Below are 17,080 nucleotides of genomic sequence, written 5' to 3'. Positions count from 1 at the left end.
ACAGGTCTCTACATTTTAAACTTTCTGGAAAAATTTTCAATGCCTCAGTATTAGCACTTGTAGTCCCTCCGCTATTGTTATTCTTACAATGTGTTCTCATTCTTCTTTATAAATACAAACAGAAACCACGCAGTGTTCTCAAGATCCCTTGTTTCCACCCACAGCAGGGTCCTAGTTCAGGGCCTCCTTACTCTTAAGCTGAACTATTACAACGGCCTTAAAACAAGTCTCGACAAAATTCACTGGATGCTTTCTCCCATCTACCAGTATCTTCTCAAAACATGTAATTATTCTTTGAGCCATCATTCTACTTTATACAATCTCTCCAACTTATCATTTTATAGTTATTTGTTTACATAGGTCTCTTCTTTTTTATCAAAGTCCCTAGCAGGCAAAGACTACTTGTTGCTGGTCTTTGGTCTACCACATAGAAGGCATTGATGGTTAAGTATGCTGTGTTGATTATGAGCTGAACTCTTAAAAATCAGCTTTCAGATAGCTTTAAGAATTCCCTCTTTGAACACCAGGAACTATTCTTAGCCAGTATGTGACAAATTTACTGCAAATTTTGATAAAAAACACCTGAACTTTTCTTTGAAGCTAGTGAACTGAAAAATGCAAATTAATAACCTGGGGTGATCATAATAAGTGTCAATTATAATAATCTTTTTATAGCTGTCTCCAGTGGCTACTAAAATGTGTAAGACTTACCTGCTCCAGTCCATGCAGCTTTTGAGGTTTTTTATCACCTACACCCACCAGCTTTTATATCTAATTTATGCATCTATGCCAATTCCTCTCATTCCTCTAAATTGTCTTAAGATGCCACAGACTTAAAGGCTAAAATGATCGAGTTTGTTAAAAATGTTTATAGCAGGAAAAAATAAGATTCCAATCACAAGCCAATGAAGTAGCCATGATCAAAGCACAAGAATCTTGTGGCATTCATGTTTTATGCTCTAAGGCCTTTACTGTTCACTCTCTGTAAAGATGTCACGGAAGAATTGGCACTGTATCTCTTCAACCTGCACCCTAATTCTTCAAACCCAGTCTAGTTTATCAAGAGTTAAAACTCTCCTGAATCTAAAGATCTCTTCTGTGGGTCAGTCCAAATTATAAAGGGTCCTTCTATTATATTCACTCTTAATTTAAAGCTATTTTAAATTATACCACATTTCTAGCAAGTCAGATGCATAATATGCAATGAGATATAAAAATATTAAATGTTTATAATGGCAAATAAAAAACACTCTGAGTTTGCTGGAAAAATTTTTCTTGAGTGCCAAAATGTAACTAAGGTGGACTAAAGCCCATCCTTCACAGTCAGTAAGTTTCACATGTATCAAAAAAGTGCCCACTGCTCTCAGCACTTTATATACATTATACCCTACATTTTATAATGTAGCAATAATGGAGGAAAAAATCATAACAGGCACCACAAAGATCAAGACAATTAAGGTAAGCACAGAGTGACTTTTAATATGCCAATTAATGTTAATTAAAACGCAAGTCAAACAGACAAGTGGCAAAGATGTCTTGAACCAAAATTAACAAGGAAACAAGCAATAGTCAAATTCTATTTTTTTTTTCAACATCTGTTAGCCAGTATTTATTAGTCAAATGGCTAATCACAGATAAAATATATTTTGCGAAAAACTTGGAATAGTCAGAAGTCATTCTGGCACTTCAAACAGCTATATACAGTACTAGTTTATGTACACAAATATTGAAGAGAAACCAAGCAAAACATTTAAAAACAGAGTAATAATACAATCAAGTACAAAACCTGGGGAAAGGGAGGAGACATTTTTAAAAAGTCAGGGAAGGACATTACCAGGAAAAAATTACAAAACCAGTAATAATTATACTACATTAATACAGCGTTCCAAAGGGGGGGGAAGGTGCATTTTTCCAATGCACTAGCTTCAAAGTTCAAAGGAAAAAAAAAGGGAAATTGCTGCTTTTCATCAAGAGCAGCTTATATATTTCACATAATTGTTCCAAAAGAAAGCCTATTAACAACAATGATTGTTTAATGCTACAATTTTACAGCAAAGACAAAACTAAAATAGCAGCAAATTCACAAGGCATACTTCCACGGAATTATTCCATGGTTCATGCAATGCCTACAAAGTGCTCCCAGTTGGATATACAAGTAAAATTCACAAGTAAAAAAAAGAAATGAAATGTAAGACTGACACATAGGTACACTGAAGGCTGAATAGTACTGGGTCTCTTAGCATTTCCCTTTTCAAAGGGAGAATATATTTGTAATAAAGCCCTTGAGTCCTTTTTACAGGTCACTACAGGGAAAGATACCTTTTATTACAACGCAACAGCGAACTATAAGCAGCACACCACCACAGTGGTTAACCCTGGGAAGGCCGGTGTAACATCCAACAGTGACTGACAACCTACAGAAGACAGACTGATAAGACTAGGAGAAAGCCTGATAAACAATGGTCAAAATATAGCTTTCAACTGTAATTCACAAATAAAAGTCCTCAAAGGCATTTCAGTAAAACTAACGACACCAATTCAGTAAGTTAATCGCCCGCTGGATTCTAGCAGTGATTTCAACCTAGCTTCCTCTCATCACAGTTTTCTGGAGGGGGAGGTGGGAAATGAGTAGTTCAGTATATAGTAAGGCTGACAGAGCGATTCATTTTCTTTCCAATAAGTCGAGATGTTCTATTACTCTGGGTGGTGGACCTAGTGGCCATTCGGTCAGTGAAGAGTGCTCTTTCCTCAGCTGCAGCTTTTGCCATCTGGGCTTTCTTGAGTTCTCTAAGAACATAAAAACAGGAAATAAGACTTTTCACTTATTGTATTAATCCTAAGAAAGAATCCTAAGAGGCCAACAGATTGAATTACCACACAGGATATCTTCGTATGCCATCACTACTCTAAAATGCAAATGAGGAAAGGAAAACATAACAGGAAATATTAGCTTCTGTTCAAACAACTTAAATTTATGAAATTATTTTACTTTATGAAATTATTTTACTTTGTGCTTTTAGGATTAAAATATACTTGAGTACAACGACACATGTAATAAAGAATCAAGTACTGACTATGAGTCTTAATAAAAAAAATTTCAAATTAAACTCCAATTCATACTGTCAATTTGTCTTTATATAATAGAGATGATGGTTATACAACTTGAAGAATGTAATCAATGTCACTGAATTGTATGTGTAGAAACTGGTAAATTGGTGTATATTGTGCTGTATATATTCTCAACAACAAAAAAAACTAAAATAAAATAAACCAAAACCAAAAACCAAACCCACTACCGCCGAGTTGATTCTGACTCATAGCGACCCTATAGGACAGAGCAGAACTGCCCCATACAGTTTCCAAGGAGCGCCTGGCAGATTCAAGCTGCTGACCTCTTGGTAAGCAGCTGTAGTAAGTACTTAACCACTACACCACCAGGGTTAGATTATATTAAAAAAAAGGAAAAATTTATTTATTTGTATGAACAAGATGGATGTCACATTAGTGTCAATTTTACCTTTTAATATTTCAAGTCAGTTTCATTAGGTTAGAATCAAAATGGTAACAATAAAGCAAAAGAATTAGAAATGTCATCTGTGGTTACTTAATACCCTCCAATATTATTCCCCTTTTGATAAACTTTATCATTCCAAACCAGCTTCCCCCTAATGTCAAAGGTTATTCAGATCAAATACGAGAATCATCTAATCAAACTGACACTGGGGCCCTGGTGGCGTAGTGGTTAAGCATTTGGCTGCTAACCAAAAGGCTGGCAGTTCGAATCCACCAGCCACTCCCTGGAAACCCTGCTCAGTGCTATAGGATCACTCTGGGTCAGAATTGACTCAGCGGCAACGGGGTTTTTTTTAATTGATATTAATTTCACCCTTTCATAACTCAGCGGCAACGGGTTTGGTTTTTTTTTTTTTTTTAATTGATATTAATTTCACCCTTTCATAAAAACAAGTAGAATAGAATGTTGCAAGAAAAATGTTAATTTGTGCTGATGGGGGCGGCTGGTAAAGGCTCACTTAGTTTCTGGTATGATTTAGGGCTTGGGGACTATCACCACTTGCAAACATAAGCTAGTCTTAAAACTTTTTTAAGTTTAAAATTTCAAAACTTAGAAAAAACACAAATAGGTCAAAACTTAAGAATCCCTCAACTTTCACTGTATAACATGCCAAACCACTACATCCTTAGCTGAAAGAAAGCCTGTCTCTCAATAAAATCAGAGAATGAGAAAGTAAAAGCAAAACAAATCAACCCTCACTTACTTCTGCAAAAGTGAATTTTTGAACTTTTCAGCATTTAATTCTATCCGTAATTGTTCTGCACTCTTTCTAGAAGCAGACAGCAATACCGAATGCTTCACCAGTGCCATTGCTGAAGGTCTTCTCTCTGGATCTGGGTGAATCATAACCTTATAAAAAGAAGTAAAATTAAGGTAAAAACATGCAATTTAATGAAATAAAATATTAAATCTCGTTAAGTAAAATGCTTCCTAATAAAATGCTCACTTTTAGCAATTCTGTAAATTCTTGGGAAAGCACTTGTGGTATCCGAGGTAATCTACCCTGTCTGATTTCATGCCACTGGTCTCCATTTCTGGGAAGAGGTTCAGCACCAGCAGCACATACTACCGTGAGGGCAAGGGCAAAAATATCCGCTTTTGGTAGATGGGTATAGTTCTGTGGGAAAAAAAAAAAAATTTCTTTTTTTAAGAGAACGTAAAGATGATCAAAATAAAGTTGTATCACACTTCGATGAGAATTTAGTTGAGAAATAAGATCAAATTAAAACATTCCAAGGCCATGTCTATCTAGATTTAACATCTATTCAAAGGTTTCAAAGTAACACATTTTGGGGGAGGTTTATATTTTAATTACTAAGTAATATGCACCCTGGGGGTGGGGGGAGGATTTAAAAATGTATCTAAAAGTGAAAGCCTTTTATTCTCTCACTAGCCCAATCCAATTCTCAGAAGAAACTGCTATCCCTCTAGGGATAGTCACATGCAAACACAAAACATATGCATGCTAACAAGTAACAAATATACATATACATAATAAAACAGGCAAATATACATATCAAAACAGCAACGAGGGCATACCATTTAGATTGTTCTACTAGTTCCATTTTCAGTCAAAACTCTATCTTGAGATGACGTGTCACTCTTTTTTAAATTAATCTATCCCTTGTTAGTAAATTCTTATTTACCGTTTTCAGTTTGTGTGAGTATATAAACATTTTTGTAGGAGAGAAACCTAGAAGTGGAAATTGAGTCAAGAGTATGTGATTTTAAAATCTTGATACTCTTTGATCTCCAAAAATGTTATGCCATTTTAAATTTCCACCTGTAGTGTATGAAAGCATCTATTTTACCACAACTCTACCACTTCGGAATACTATAAATCTTTGTCGTTCTTGACTCTTGCTAAATACCCTCAGCTCTGATTGTTTATATTTTCTGTCACCATTCTACCAGTTATTAACTTAAAACTTTAATATATCTGAATCGATATTCTTCTATCAAAAAATGGTATTACTGAAAGAGAAAAATTACCTCCTGCAAAACTTCATTTGCAAGAAAACGACTATCACCCTCTTCGACTTGTGGACTAGATATTCTTGTTACATGCCCAAGATCACCTATAAGTGTTGAAAAAATTATGGACAAGTTAAAAACAAAACAACCTTCTCTTTTTATTGTAAGGTAATACTCTAGTTATCTTTCCTACCTATTTTAAACATAACCTTGTTGGATGCCCAGTCATCTTCATCTCCTTCTTCAGAGGCAGCATTTGGGATTGAGGTTCGAGATATGAAGATGTTACCTATCAAACAGTTAATTATGTAAGTCACACTAACGATAGCATAACCAGAGTTCACAAACAAGACTATACATCGGAATCATCTGCAAAGGTTTTAAAAATACAGGTTCTCCTGTTCTACCCCAAGCCCAACTGGGGACCAGGGCTATATTTTCTAGGAATACATTTTCTAGAGTAGCTCTGATACCTGAACACTTAGAGCCCACTGAATTAGACCCTTATCATTCGCATACTGATCTTCAGCAGTTTTAATTACTTATGAACGATAAAAAGGCCACAAATACAGTAATTTGTGATGCTGCTAAAGCACAAATTTTAATCTAATGCTGCAAGACTGATGTGAAAAAGAACCAGGCATTTAACTAGTGGTTTAGCTGGCCATACTGCATTACATCCTGATAGGGCTTTGTGGTTCCTACTGTACACATACTACATACACCATCTTTTTCTTTCAAACTCAGACAAGCTCATGATTAACGTTAAGTTTTACTGGCAGATTCATTTTAATAGTTTTATCAATATAGTACTAAATTTACATTTATGGAAGTCCTACTTCTGCTTATACTGTACTTACGGAGCAATTTATTTTATGGTGACATTTATAAATTTGAAGACTTTGAAACTTCGTATCTCTTAATATTTTTAAATTTTATATCTTACAAGGAAGGGTCTACTATATTTGCTGACACTTAATACAAGATCTGAGTACATTCACATTTACTATCATCAGTTCAAATCTTTTCCTTTTTGAAAATAAAAATTTTAGTGAGTTGTTAAGGTACATACAGATAAGAAATTCTTTACATAAACCATAAAATTAAGATAAATTGAGTAAAATGACTTAAAATCCTATGGATCAACACACATTTTGATAGATTTAAAAAAAACTCCTTAAGTTCAGCCTACAAACATCTAGCCCCATATTTGAGTCTGTCAACCTTTCAGTCATAACTTGTTATTTATTGGAAAAAATAGGGAAGAAAGGAACAAGCAAGGAAGCAACCAGTCAAATTCAGAAGAAAGGACATTATACAAGACAAGTCTTTACCATTTTAAAAAAGCAGATGAAGGGTGAAACCTAAAAAAGAAAAATAGATATAACCGGATGCAATGCACAGTGCTAAACTGGATACTAGTTTGGACAAATTGACTGTCAAGAATGTGGGTCAACTGGAAAAAATTTTGCTATGCTCTGGTTATTAGATGAGATGAAAATGTACTGAAAAGGGAAGATAGAGATAGCTGACTAAAAAAAAGAGGTAGTAAGATAGTATGTACATCATTCTGATAAAATGAAAACGATTTTCACTAAAATATTACTGTAGAATTCACCCACATCCTTTTAAAAATGCAGTTATAATTATAAATGTATGTGCCATTTTGTTTTATGAATAATACAGGAACATTTTTACTACCTTTTATAGGTTTGATAAACCACTATGTTTGTACAACATTTACATTTTCAAAGCATTTTCGCATTTCAGGATGGTCTAGTAACCCTGTTGGCAGCACGGGCATTATTTTATAATCGTAGTTCCAAAGTTTAATAGAAAATGGGGATTTAATTATTTTTTTTAACTGCTTCTGTAACAAATTTTTGTTTCCACTTAACCTAAAATTACATAGGCCTACACCTTGATAGTACCACTGTTCCTTTGTGTCCTAAGCTCTTTATAAGGCTTAAGAAAGAATACTCTGAGGTTGTTCTGAGCCACTGTATGGTCAGTCTACTGACACTACTTATGTATTTATATATAAAAACCAATCAGTAATTTTTTAGCCGAAAAATGATATATGAACAGTAAAGGAAAAAAAAAAAACGACTATATTCCTATACTCTGTAGCCCTAATTCACTTCCAATCTTGTTTATGCAGTTATAATGGTAACACATGTGCCATTTCATTTTCTGAGTCCTACAATAACAACATCAATATTTCTTTTATGGACTAGAAATCTACATATGTATAGCACTTAAGTTTTCAAAACATTTTCACATCTCTCATTTTATCACAGTAATCCTGTTAGCAACACCAGCGTTAATTTTATAATTATGCTTCTATAGCAGAGCAGAAGAGTGAGGCTTTAAGTACAGGTTCTTAGTCTCCCCATTGAGTCCCCCTGAGAATGGGTTCTTATAGGATGCAACAAATTTTTTCCAGCTTTTAATAAAAATTAGTTTATTACCTCAAATCTTTTGGGGGAACGATGGAAAAGGTAAATAGAGATCATAAAACAATACTAGTAAGTGGTTCAAAGGCCTTTTAAAGCTAAAAATGAAAAACATAACAGGATATATAAATGTTTTCATATTGTTCTAATAAAGTAATTTATTTTCTATAACCCCCCAAAATAGGTCAGAGGATCTGTAATACTTACTAGGTTTTATATCCATGTGAACCAAAGACATTGAATGAATATACTTCAAGCCTCGACCAACTTGCAAAAGGAGATCCTTCAACTCTGCTTCTTTAAAGTAACTCATGCTTCTGTAGTTTTCACTTATGGCATCAGCCAAACTTCCGCCTTACAAAGACAGAAAAGGTTAGCCTTTTCTTCTTTTTGAAATATTCTTATTTTTCTTCCTTCCACCTTTAGTGAATAACCATAGATTCAGCTAAGAAAGTCACATTTTATAGGACCTTCCCCCTTCAACCTACTTGTGAAATCAAAATTTTATTTCTTCTTTCACTGGATTAATAAACTCAGATGGTACAAGATACAATTTAAAGTCTCTTTCATTTGTGTAAAAAAGGAGGTGAAAAGATCTAAGACCACTGACAACACAGGCTTACTCTGGGAAAGAGAACCACAGTAAACCTATGTTGTCTATGTCTTAGATATTCTTTTCAACTCCGTTTTACACAAATGATAGTATATTTTCATTATCTTGTAGATAATTCTGTACCAATATATAAAAACTACCCTTCTTTCTTGTGTCTCCATAGAACTCCACTATATAATTGGATGATAACACACATTAATCAATCCCCTAAAGATGGACATTTTAAAATTATTTTCAATCGTTTGCTTAGTATATATTATGGTCTAATGAATAACCTTATACATTGGTCATTTCAGACATTTAGTATCCGCTAGACATGGAAGTGCCGGACAAAGGGGCAGGAGTACTTGTAATATCTGCATACGTATGTGTGTGTACACATACGCACTGTCTCCCAGAGAAAGCTATACCAATTTATACTTGTACCATCAGTGTATGAGAATACCTGCTTCCCCACCCCCTTGACAACAACCTACAAATTTTAGAGCTAAAAACTAGTATCGTAGTAGTTGTAATTTATACTACTCTTTTTTTTTTTTTTCCACAAGTGGGAAACCCTGGTGCTGTAGTGGTTAAGTGCTATGGCTGCTAACCAAAGGGTCGGCAGTTTGAATCCGCCAGGTGCTCCTTGGAAACTCTTTGGGGCAGTTCTACTCTGTCCCACAGGGTCACTATGAGTCGGAATTGACTCGACGGCATTGGGTTTGGTTGGTTTTTGGGTACCATGAGTGAGAACATCAACCTGCTCTTATAGAATTAGCCAAACCAATCAGCTAACTTGTTTACACATTATAAAGCTTTATAAAAACTTGGTTTTTGGGTACCATGAGTGAGAACATCAACCTGCTCTTATAGAAATAGCCAAACCAATCAGCTAACCTGTTTACACATTATAAAGCTTTATACTTTATCTCAGAAGTAATGAATTTTTACTGGAAAACAAAAAAGTTCTGCTTAAAGCTTAAGAATAATAAAATCAGAGTCAGCAGGGTAATAAAATCAAGAAGATCAATGATATTAAATTAGGAAGAGCTTCTAGAATTTGAGCAAGAACGAATATCAAAACTTCAATTATGTTTAAAAAATAAAAACACACTCCTGACTATCTTAAGCTTAAGTATGTTCTCCATACATAACTTATACAAACCTTGAACTGGAAGAAAAGAGGGCCCTAGATGGGAGCAGGACAAAAAGCCTATCCTTAAACGATGCAGGCTTAGATCAAGTCTTAGATCTAGTTTGGTATGAAAGGATATGGCTACTTTCCCTTTTTAGTGGGTCCAACAACTATAGCTAAGTCAATTCCTTCTATGAGTTGCTGGAACGGAGGAGGGGTGGGAAAAGCAAAACACTTATCTGACATTTCAGATTCTCTTCCCCCATCATCATTTTTCTACACTTCTTTATCCAGGCTAGAAATACAGAAATTTCACCAAACCAAGATAAAAGGCTTAAAATACAGGTAACTGTTTGAATAAAGAAATTTAGTTGCAATAAAGGTTAATCAGTTAATCCACAGTACAAATCATTGATAACAGAACCCTTTCCCTATGATACTGTGGAAAAGAACTCAGGGAAATAGAGGAATGGTGGAAAAGGAAAACAAAACATAAGATAAGGACTATCTCAGGACTGTCTAGATAGCCTTATTTTCCTTTATCTAATAAGCAGGAACAAAGCAAGCAATTGCCCTGTTTCGAACACATCTTTTTGTTTTTTGAAGACCAATTTCCTCATAAAGAAGCTTTTTTTCTAGAGGATTCTTTAAAAACTTCTAATCACAAGCTTGTGAAATGGATACGAAAAGAGAGTGGAGGGAGAGAGCGGGCTGCCTCATTAGGGGGAGAGTAATTGGGAGTATGTAGCAAGGTGTATATAAGTTTTTATGTGAGAGACTGACTTGATTTGTAAACTTTCACTTAAGCACAATAAAAATTATATATAAAAAAACTTCTAATCACATATTATGAGAATACCTTTAACATATTAAAGTTATCTTTATGGGATTTTTTTTTTGTTTTGTTTTCTACTGCTCCGAATTAATAAGTTATTTCCAAAGGATTATTTTTGTAATCTATACTACAGGACAAAGTCTTTGTAATGTGAGACGGTACAAAGACCATTCACTCCTCCCCACCTGCTACGCCCAAGGGCAGTTTCTCAAAATTATCTGAATCACACAGTCATGTATTTGGTAGGTCATTACAAACTTGTGATCCCTGGACACCTACTGAAATACTGATAGTTAACAGCCAAATCAACAAAGTGAGAGAGAGAGAGAGAATGCAACTACAAGTAGATATGGGAGCCCTGGTGGCGCGGTGGTTAAGTGCTTGGCTGCTAACCAAAAGGCGGGCAGTTCGAATCCACCAGCCACTCCTTGGAGACCCTAAGGGCAGTTCTACTCTGCCCTATACGGTCACTATGAGTCGGAATCAACTCAACTGCCAGAGGTTTTTAGCAAATATGGAATGGAGAAGACATTATATGGTCAAATTGTTTTATATTAACCTAAAAATGAAGGTTAAGAAACAGACTAGTCCACAAGGTCACGGAAGATAGCTACATAAATATTGTGATGGTATGAATGGAAACATTTCAAGACCTGTATGAAACAAACTAGCAGCAATGCTGTATACTGACGTTCTTTCAAGTGCAGAGAACTAATAAAATGACAACTTAATAAGGAGTCAGGTTTAAGAAATGGATCTTTTACTTCTGCTTCGTTCATTTTTTTTTTAAATATGGAAAACTTGAAATCTACTACCTACACCCCTTATTTATTCACATGGTATGAGTTGGTTGGTTTTGTTTATCTAAGGAAAATATGAGACACAATAAAATTAAACCTTTGCTGTCTCTTCTCAAGGGTTCATTAAATTCTAAATTCTCTAATATTTACAGAAGGTATACAGAAATAAAAATCCATTATATATAAAGCAAAGATCTGTGTATACGATTGTAACAACAGATCTCTGAAAGTATCAGAATTTGGACTGGGATTTTGGTAAAGGTTTAATGGAAAAGAGGGGACATGAGTTGGCACTCTAAGGGCTTGTTGAAATTGAAAGCCAGACAGAGCTGGAAAGCTAAACTTGTAACATGCTTGTTTTATTTGATTTTGGGGGACAGACTGGGCAGGGTTACTAAAGAGCATAACTTACTTCATAGAGGATACTTAGGCCCTGTCCTCTCAAAAATCCGATTTAATTTGAGTGACAGGCACACAAATGATATGCGTCGTCTACCAAGGTATATACAAGGTGCTTCAGGAGGGACAGGGTTTTCAATCTTTAAACATACAGGTAGGTATTATTTGTATCTAAAATCATATTAGTCATCTGATCTCTTGAATTTAAGAGAAAAAAGAACAAGACTTTAGATAACAATGCATACTTCCTCGGTGTCCATTTTCTCAAGCTCACAAGTTTACCAGAGGCCGGTTTCATTACATTACTTACCATTACAATATTCATTCTGTATGAGCATATGATCATCTTCTGCCCATGCAGAGAAATAGCGAACCACATGAAAATGCTGTCCAAGCACTGCATGAGCATATACTTCTCTCAAAGCGTTCTGCCTGAGAGAAATCTGAGATTAATACAATAGTAAATCATTTTTACATAAACTGAATTTATCTGAAACTCTGTAAAATAAATGTGACTTCTGTAGAAGTTACGCTGAATAACAACTTGCTTCAGAGGGAAGGAGGGACTCAACGAGACCTTCCCAAAGGCTGAATGTTAGAATGAAGGAGTCTTGCTGGCTACAGAACTCAGAAAAGATTCGATCCTTTTTACTGTGAATTCATGGATGCTGATTAGAAATCACTGAAGTTAGGCTCTAAAATCAGACTAATTATTTTATCCAGTTTAGTAAGAACCACTGGTACAAAATGAAAAGGATATGATTAAATCATTACCATTTCTCAAAAGTTAAAGAGAATTAAATTCAGTGTTTGTTCACCTAAAACTTTAATTTTTGTAACACCAAAAAGGACAAAAGAGCAAAAAATAAAATTTTTAATACATACTCATCGACAGAGCCGGCCAATGGCTTCTTTGACCGTTTAATGGCATAAATGCATCCATCCAGTCTCTTTACACACTTAAACACAGAACCAAATTCTCCAGAGCCAATTTTCTCTAGCTCATGAAATTCTGTTGTATACCGAGACTTCATGTTGCTTTCAGTAATTGTAATTCTCTGTAACAAAAAGTGTATCCATATACATATTATAAAGATATGAAAATCATTTTTTGCTATGGTAGGATTACATGTGAAATAAAAAAAAAACTGCACCTCATGTTCTAATGCTTATTTAAGGCTTCTACATAGTAACTTGTTAAGAGGTAGAAAATCAAATTTAAGGAAAAAAACTAGCCATTTACTTTAGCAGGTCTTGTTTCATCTTCGAACTCATAATCACTGGCTTCCATGTCTTCACCACAGGAACTGAGGGAAAAAAAAAAAAAAGTACTTTTCCATCAACGTATCTGACATATTTATCAAGTAAGCATGCAAAACTTTGTCTGATAAATGTGCAGCAAAATGGATTAGCAATGAGATAAAAACAAAAAAGCATTGTTAAATTTGCAATCACAAAATTAAGTCGAGCTGATGAAAATGTCACTGTTGAGATAAGTCCACTAACCAACAGCATCACACACACCACAGTTAAAGCCTTTCTAGGCACACACTCTCATCGCCTCCTCATTTTTGACAGATTTCCCGCAAGCTGTCTAGACTTTTTATTCCTTTTTTTCCAAAGCTGATTACTCCCCACCTATCTCCTGAGAATTAGGAGCTAGTAGCAGAAAAACTTTCAGAGCACAAACTTCCATGCTGTTCAGACAAAACTAAATTTTTTTAAGTCTATGAAACCAATCTTGAGTGATTCAGGGATCCAAATTGTTGAATAATGACTTACTCATTCCAATAAGTTCTTTTTCTTCGACGACACTGTCCTGAGGAATGAAGCAACACAGAATCCGGAGTGAAAGGATTAATATTTACTTGTGGCGTCTGTCGCATGTCAAATTCCCTTTTTCCCGATTTTTCTGAATTCATGAATAGAGAACCACCCCGGAGTTTAACAGAGCTGGAATCGATTCCTCGAGCTTTGGAAAGCAAACTCTAGGGAAGAAAAAGAGTTTTTTTAGGATCCAAGTCCTACAGACACTCAGTCTTCTCAACCTAACATTCAACAAGCCTTTCACGTGGCTAAATGCTAGGTTAAAGCAATACACAAGTCTCTGTTGTATTTCAAGGAAAATAAATGGCTAAGGAGTCTGAAATTATACACTAACCACCTTTTCTGAAGAGGATAGCCAAGTAAAATCGGTTTCCAACCCTAAAAAAAAAATTATTTTTAATAAATTCTTTATAGTGGCTAACAGTTAACAAACCCCATCCTTTAAATACATCTAAAAATAGAAAGCAGTCAGCAAGGCCCATAAGAGTGCCCCTCCCCCATCCATCTAAATAAGGCTTTGAAAACCACCTCCACTGGACTCTCTCCACCTCTAGAGGGTTTTGCCTTGGCCAAATCCTCTGATGAACAGTAAAGCTCAAAAGTAAACGTATTCCTGAGGTTTATGAATAACGGTACATCGACAATAAATGGTACATTTTCCTATTAATTCGATTCTCGTCTTTATTTCGGTTTTAAGACCTATTACTTCTAAAGTTCTAGAAACGGTAATCTGCATACTCCCTCGCCATTCAGCAAATGGGTGCTCAACACCTACAAGATACACCCTCAGTAATACAAAAGGATAAAGGATCCAAGCAACAATACTAACGTGGGCTTTTAGTGCTTGCATGTTAATCATTACGCTTATGACGACCAAACTTGGGCACTACCCAAGGGGATCAACAAACGCTTACCCAATACTAGGTCCAGAAAGAAGCTTAAACGCTCCTTGGGGCTATCTATGAGCCTTTAGAACTGCAAGTGCTTAGAAGGTCGGCCTTTTCTCCTAAGGGGCAAAACTTCCCCTATATCACCATACAACATAAAACTATCAGCGCATTATTTTTTCAAACCGAATCCCTTCTGCGTGCACCGCCCAAGTTACAAGACCGACCACTGCGTTTAAAAGGCACCATATGGCTGCGGCGCCTGGGAGTGTCAGGTGGCGAGGCCAGCCCCACTCCAGCATCCTTCCAAACCAGGTTCTCGGTGCCACACTCGGGGAGGCCCCGACTCAAAGGGTGTGAAATCACCGGCCACCTGGACGGCGCCGATCAGCCCCTTGGAAAGATGAAGAAGTTCTAGACGAGGCTCACTGTTCAGTTACATAATCTTAACGGACAACCTCTGGGCAGGGCCAAAAAGAGGGACTGCCAACTCCGGGTTGCGGCGCAGGAAAGCGAGCGGGGGTGCGGCCCGGCGGTTATGTAACCGAACCCGGGCAGCGGGGGCTCGCTCGGCTCCGGGCACCGCGGCCTTTTTAAAAGGCTCGGCCGGCGCGGGCTCGGGGCCCAAGGAGCGAGACCCGGGGGACGCCAGCACCTGCCCGCACGTCCTCTCACCTTAGGGGTGTGCGGCGTGTCGAAAAGCCGCAGCTTACGGAAGGTCTTGTGCGGCGGGGTGCCCGGGTAGTCGGGGAGCGGCGAGCAGGCGCCCTCGCCGGCCCGGCGCGCCCCGCAGCCCCGCGGGGAAGCGTCCCCCGGGCCGCCGCAACGCACGGGCGAGAACGAGCTGCCCAGAAAGTAGGCTGCGGCCGGCGACTTGACCGGCGACGAGGAGCCGAAGCCCTCCTCCTCCCACGAGTCGCCCTCGGCCCCGCCGCCAGCCCCGTTGGCGCCCGGGCAGGCGCCCCGCAACAGAATGTCGTCCTCCAGCTCCCCAGGGCTGCCCGGGGCAGGGCCGGGCGAGCGGCGACACTCGGGCCCGGGCTCCGTGGGGCTCCGTGCGGGCGGCAGCGGCGAGTCGGGCTCCTGAAAGGCCGAGTCCTCCCCGGTGCTGTGGCCGCTGCCCTCCTCCTCCTCCTCTTCCTCCTCTTCCTCACAGTCGCTGCAGGGAGAGAAGATCAGCTTCTGCCGCAACGTGCAGGAGGCCCCGGCGCGGCGGGGCGGCGGCGGCTGCTGCCGGCTCAGAAAGCTCATGTTGGCCTCGGGGCCGGGGCTGCGGGTCGGAGAGCCGGGGCCCACGGAGTCCAGGACACGGTCAGCACAGGGGGCGGGTCCGCCACGTGCGACTGGGCGCGCCCGGCCGCCGCGGCTGCGGGCCTAGGCTGCGGCGGGCTGCGGCTCCGGGGCGCTCGGGGCTGCGGGCGGCGGCGGTGGTGGTGGTGGTGGCGGCGCGGACTGTCCAGCAGAGGCGGGGCGGCCCAGGCGCCAAGGCTGGGGTCTCCGCAGGTCCAGTCTCAGGTTCGGGCTCCGCGGCTTCCCGCGACCGTTAACCACGTGAGTGCCCAGCCCACCAATCCCCGCCCAGTCCCGAGTTTGAAAAAAAAGGAGGGCGCGACGTAGCGCGCGGGGGCGGGACTAGCTACGCGATTTTGGCGCGAATCTGCTGGCTCCGCCCCCTCCCGCCGCGGGGCGAGGCGCGGGCAGGCCGCGGCGCCGCTGGCCTATGAACGAGCCCAGGTGGCCGGGGGCCGGGTCGGGCGTGGAGTGGAGACAGCCTTCTAGGAGGGGCAGAGAGAGTCTCGCTTGCCCTGGACGGGCCGAGCGTGGGACTAGATGTGGCTTCCTTGCCGCTCCGCCGGGGCCTATGAGGCTGAGGAGGGGCAGGCGGCGCTGCTCCTGGCAGACCAGCGTTGTGTCCGGCTCCTCAATGCGGACGGAGGGGCGTTGTGGGCGTGGCCACAGGCAGTCACGCTCCGGGGTCGAGGTCCGAGCCGGGAATGGTGACTCAGGGCTTTTCTAAACTGTGTGAACTGGTATGGTTAGCCGAAATCAACAAGAGTGAGGACACCCAGTTTATCAAGGCAGGGACACGGGCCATAGGGGCGGCTTCTGAGCCTCAGTTTCCCCCCAGGTTGGCTGTTTCGGTCCAGTGTGTGTGCAGATAGGTGAGCTCCCCCAGTCTGTCTTCGCCTCTGCGGCCCACTCCAGGCGTGTCCACAGTAAATATAAACACCACTGTCGGCCCTGACACAAAGCCAAGTGCCCACCACGCGACCACAGTGTTTATATTTGTTTGTCAGCACGTGGGCAAGTGTTGGCAAAACCGATTGGCACAGCTCACTGCAAATTTAAACGCAACTGGAGAAAATCCCTCTAGTACTCCCATCAAACTATGATTTAATCAATCCCTATTGTCGCAGTTTTCTTCCAGTTTTTCAATTATAATTAACACCATGATGAACATTCTTCCTTCTGCATATTTTCTCCCTTTTTTTTTGACCTTTAAAATAAATTCCTAGAAGTGCGAATTATTTGGTCAAAGGATATAAACTGTCAAACTGCCCTTCAGAAATAAAAAATTACGTCTCACCAGCCAGTGGA

At 39.4% G+C, this 17,080-nt stretch overlaps 1 protein-coding gene and 1 long non-coding RNA gene across 2 annotated transcripts in view; one reads left to right on the top strand and one right to left on the bottom strand.

The window, feature by feature from the left end:
- The window catches only part of LOC126079374 (uncharacterized), a 30,781-nt gene extending 26,344 nt beyond the window's left edge, over positions 1-4,437 (top strand). The window contains exon 3 of the long non-coding RNA XR_007518203.1: positions 4,348-4,437. This is a non-coding gene — a long non-coding RNA (uncharacterized LOC126079374). The remainder of the gene's footprint in view (positions 1-4,347) is intronic.
- On the bottom strand, positions 1,417-16,069 carry WEE1 (WEE1 G2 checkpoint kinase). Its single transcript, XM_049890346.1, has 11 exons — positions 15,158-16,069; positions 13,551-13,756; positions 13,012-13,075; positions 12,654-12,826; positions 12,079-12,200; positions 8,212-8,358; positions 5,742-5,837; positions 5,567-5,652; positions 4,521-4,691; positions 4,278-4,423; positions 1,417-2,787 (listed from the first exon to the last, which is right to left on the bottom strand). Exons 1-11 carry the CDS (start codon positions 15,731-15,733, stop codon positions 2,634-2,636), a joined length of 1,941 nt encoding a protein of 646 aa, XP_049746303.1. The 5' UTR covers positions 15,734-16,069; the 3' UTR covers positions 1,417-2,633.
- Positions 16,070-17,080: the final 1,011 nt, after the last annotated feature.

This window comes from Elephas maximus, chromosome 7, assembly GCF_024166365.1.
Source record: "Elephas maximus indicus isolate mEleMax1 chromosome 7, mEleMax1 primary haplotype, whole genome shotgun sequence".
Lineage (NCBI taxonomy): Eukaryota > Metazoa > Chordata > Mammalia > Proboscidea > Elephantidae > Elephas > Elephas maximus.
This window is presented reverse-complemented; position numbering and strand designations above follow the sequence as displayed.

Bases quoted from the DNA above. Each gene is read 5' to 3' on its own strand.
- WEE1 (XM_049890346.1), bottom strand. From the start codon at position 15,733: ATGAGCTTTCTGAGCCGGCAGCAGCCGCCGCCGCCCCGCCGCGCCGGG. The intron at 13,076-13,550 runs GTAAGTCATTAT...TTTTTCCCTCAG, and splicing joins AAAAGAACTTATTGGAATGA to TTCCTGTGGTGAAGACATGG. The intron at 4,692-5,566 runs GTAATTTTTCTC...TTTTTCCCACAG, and splicing joins CAAATGAAGTTTTGCAGGAG to AACTATACCCATCTACCAAA.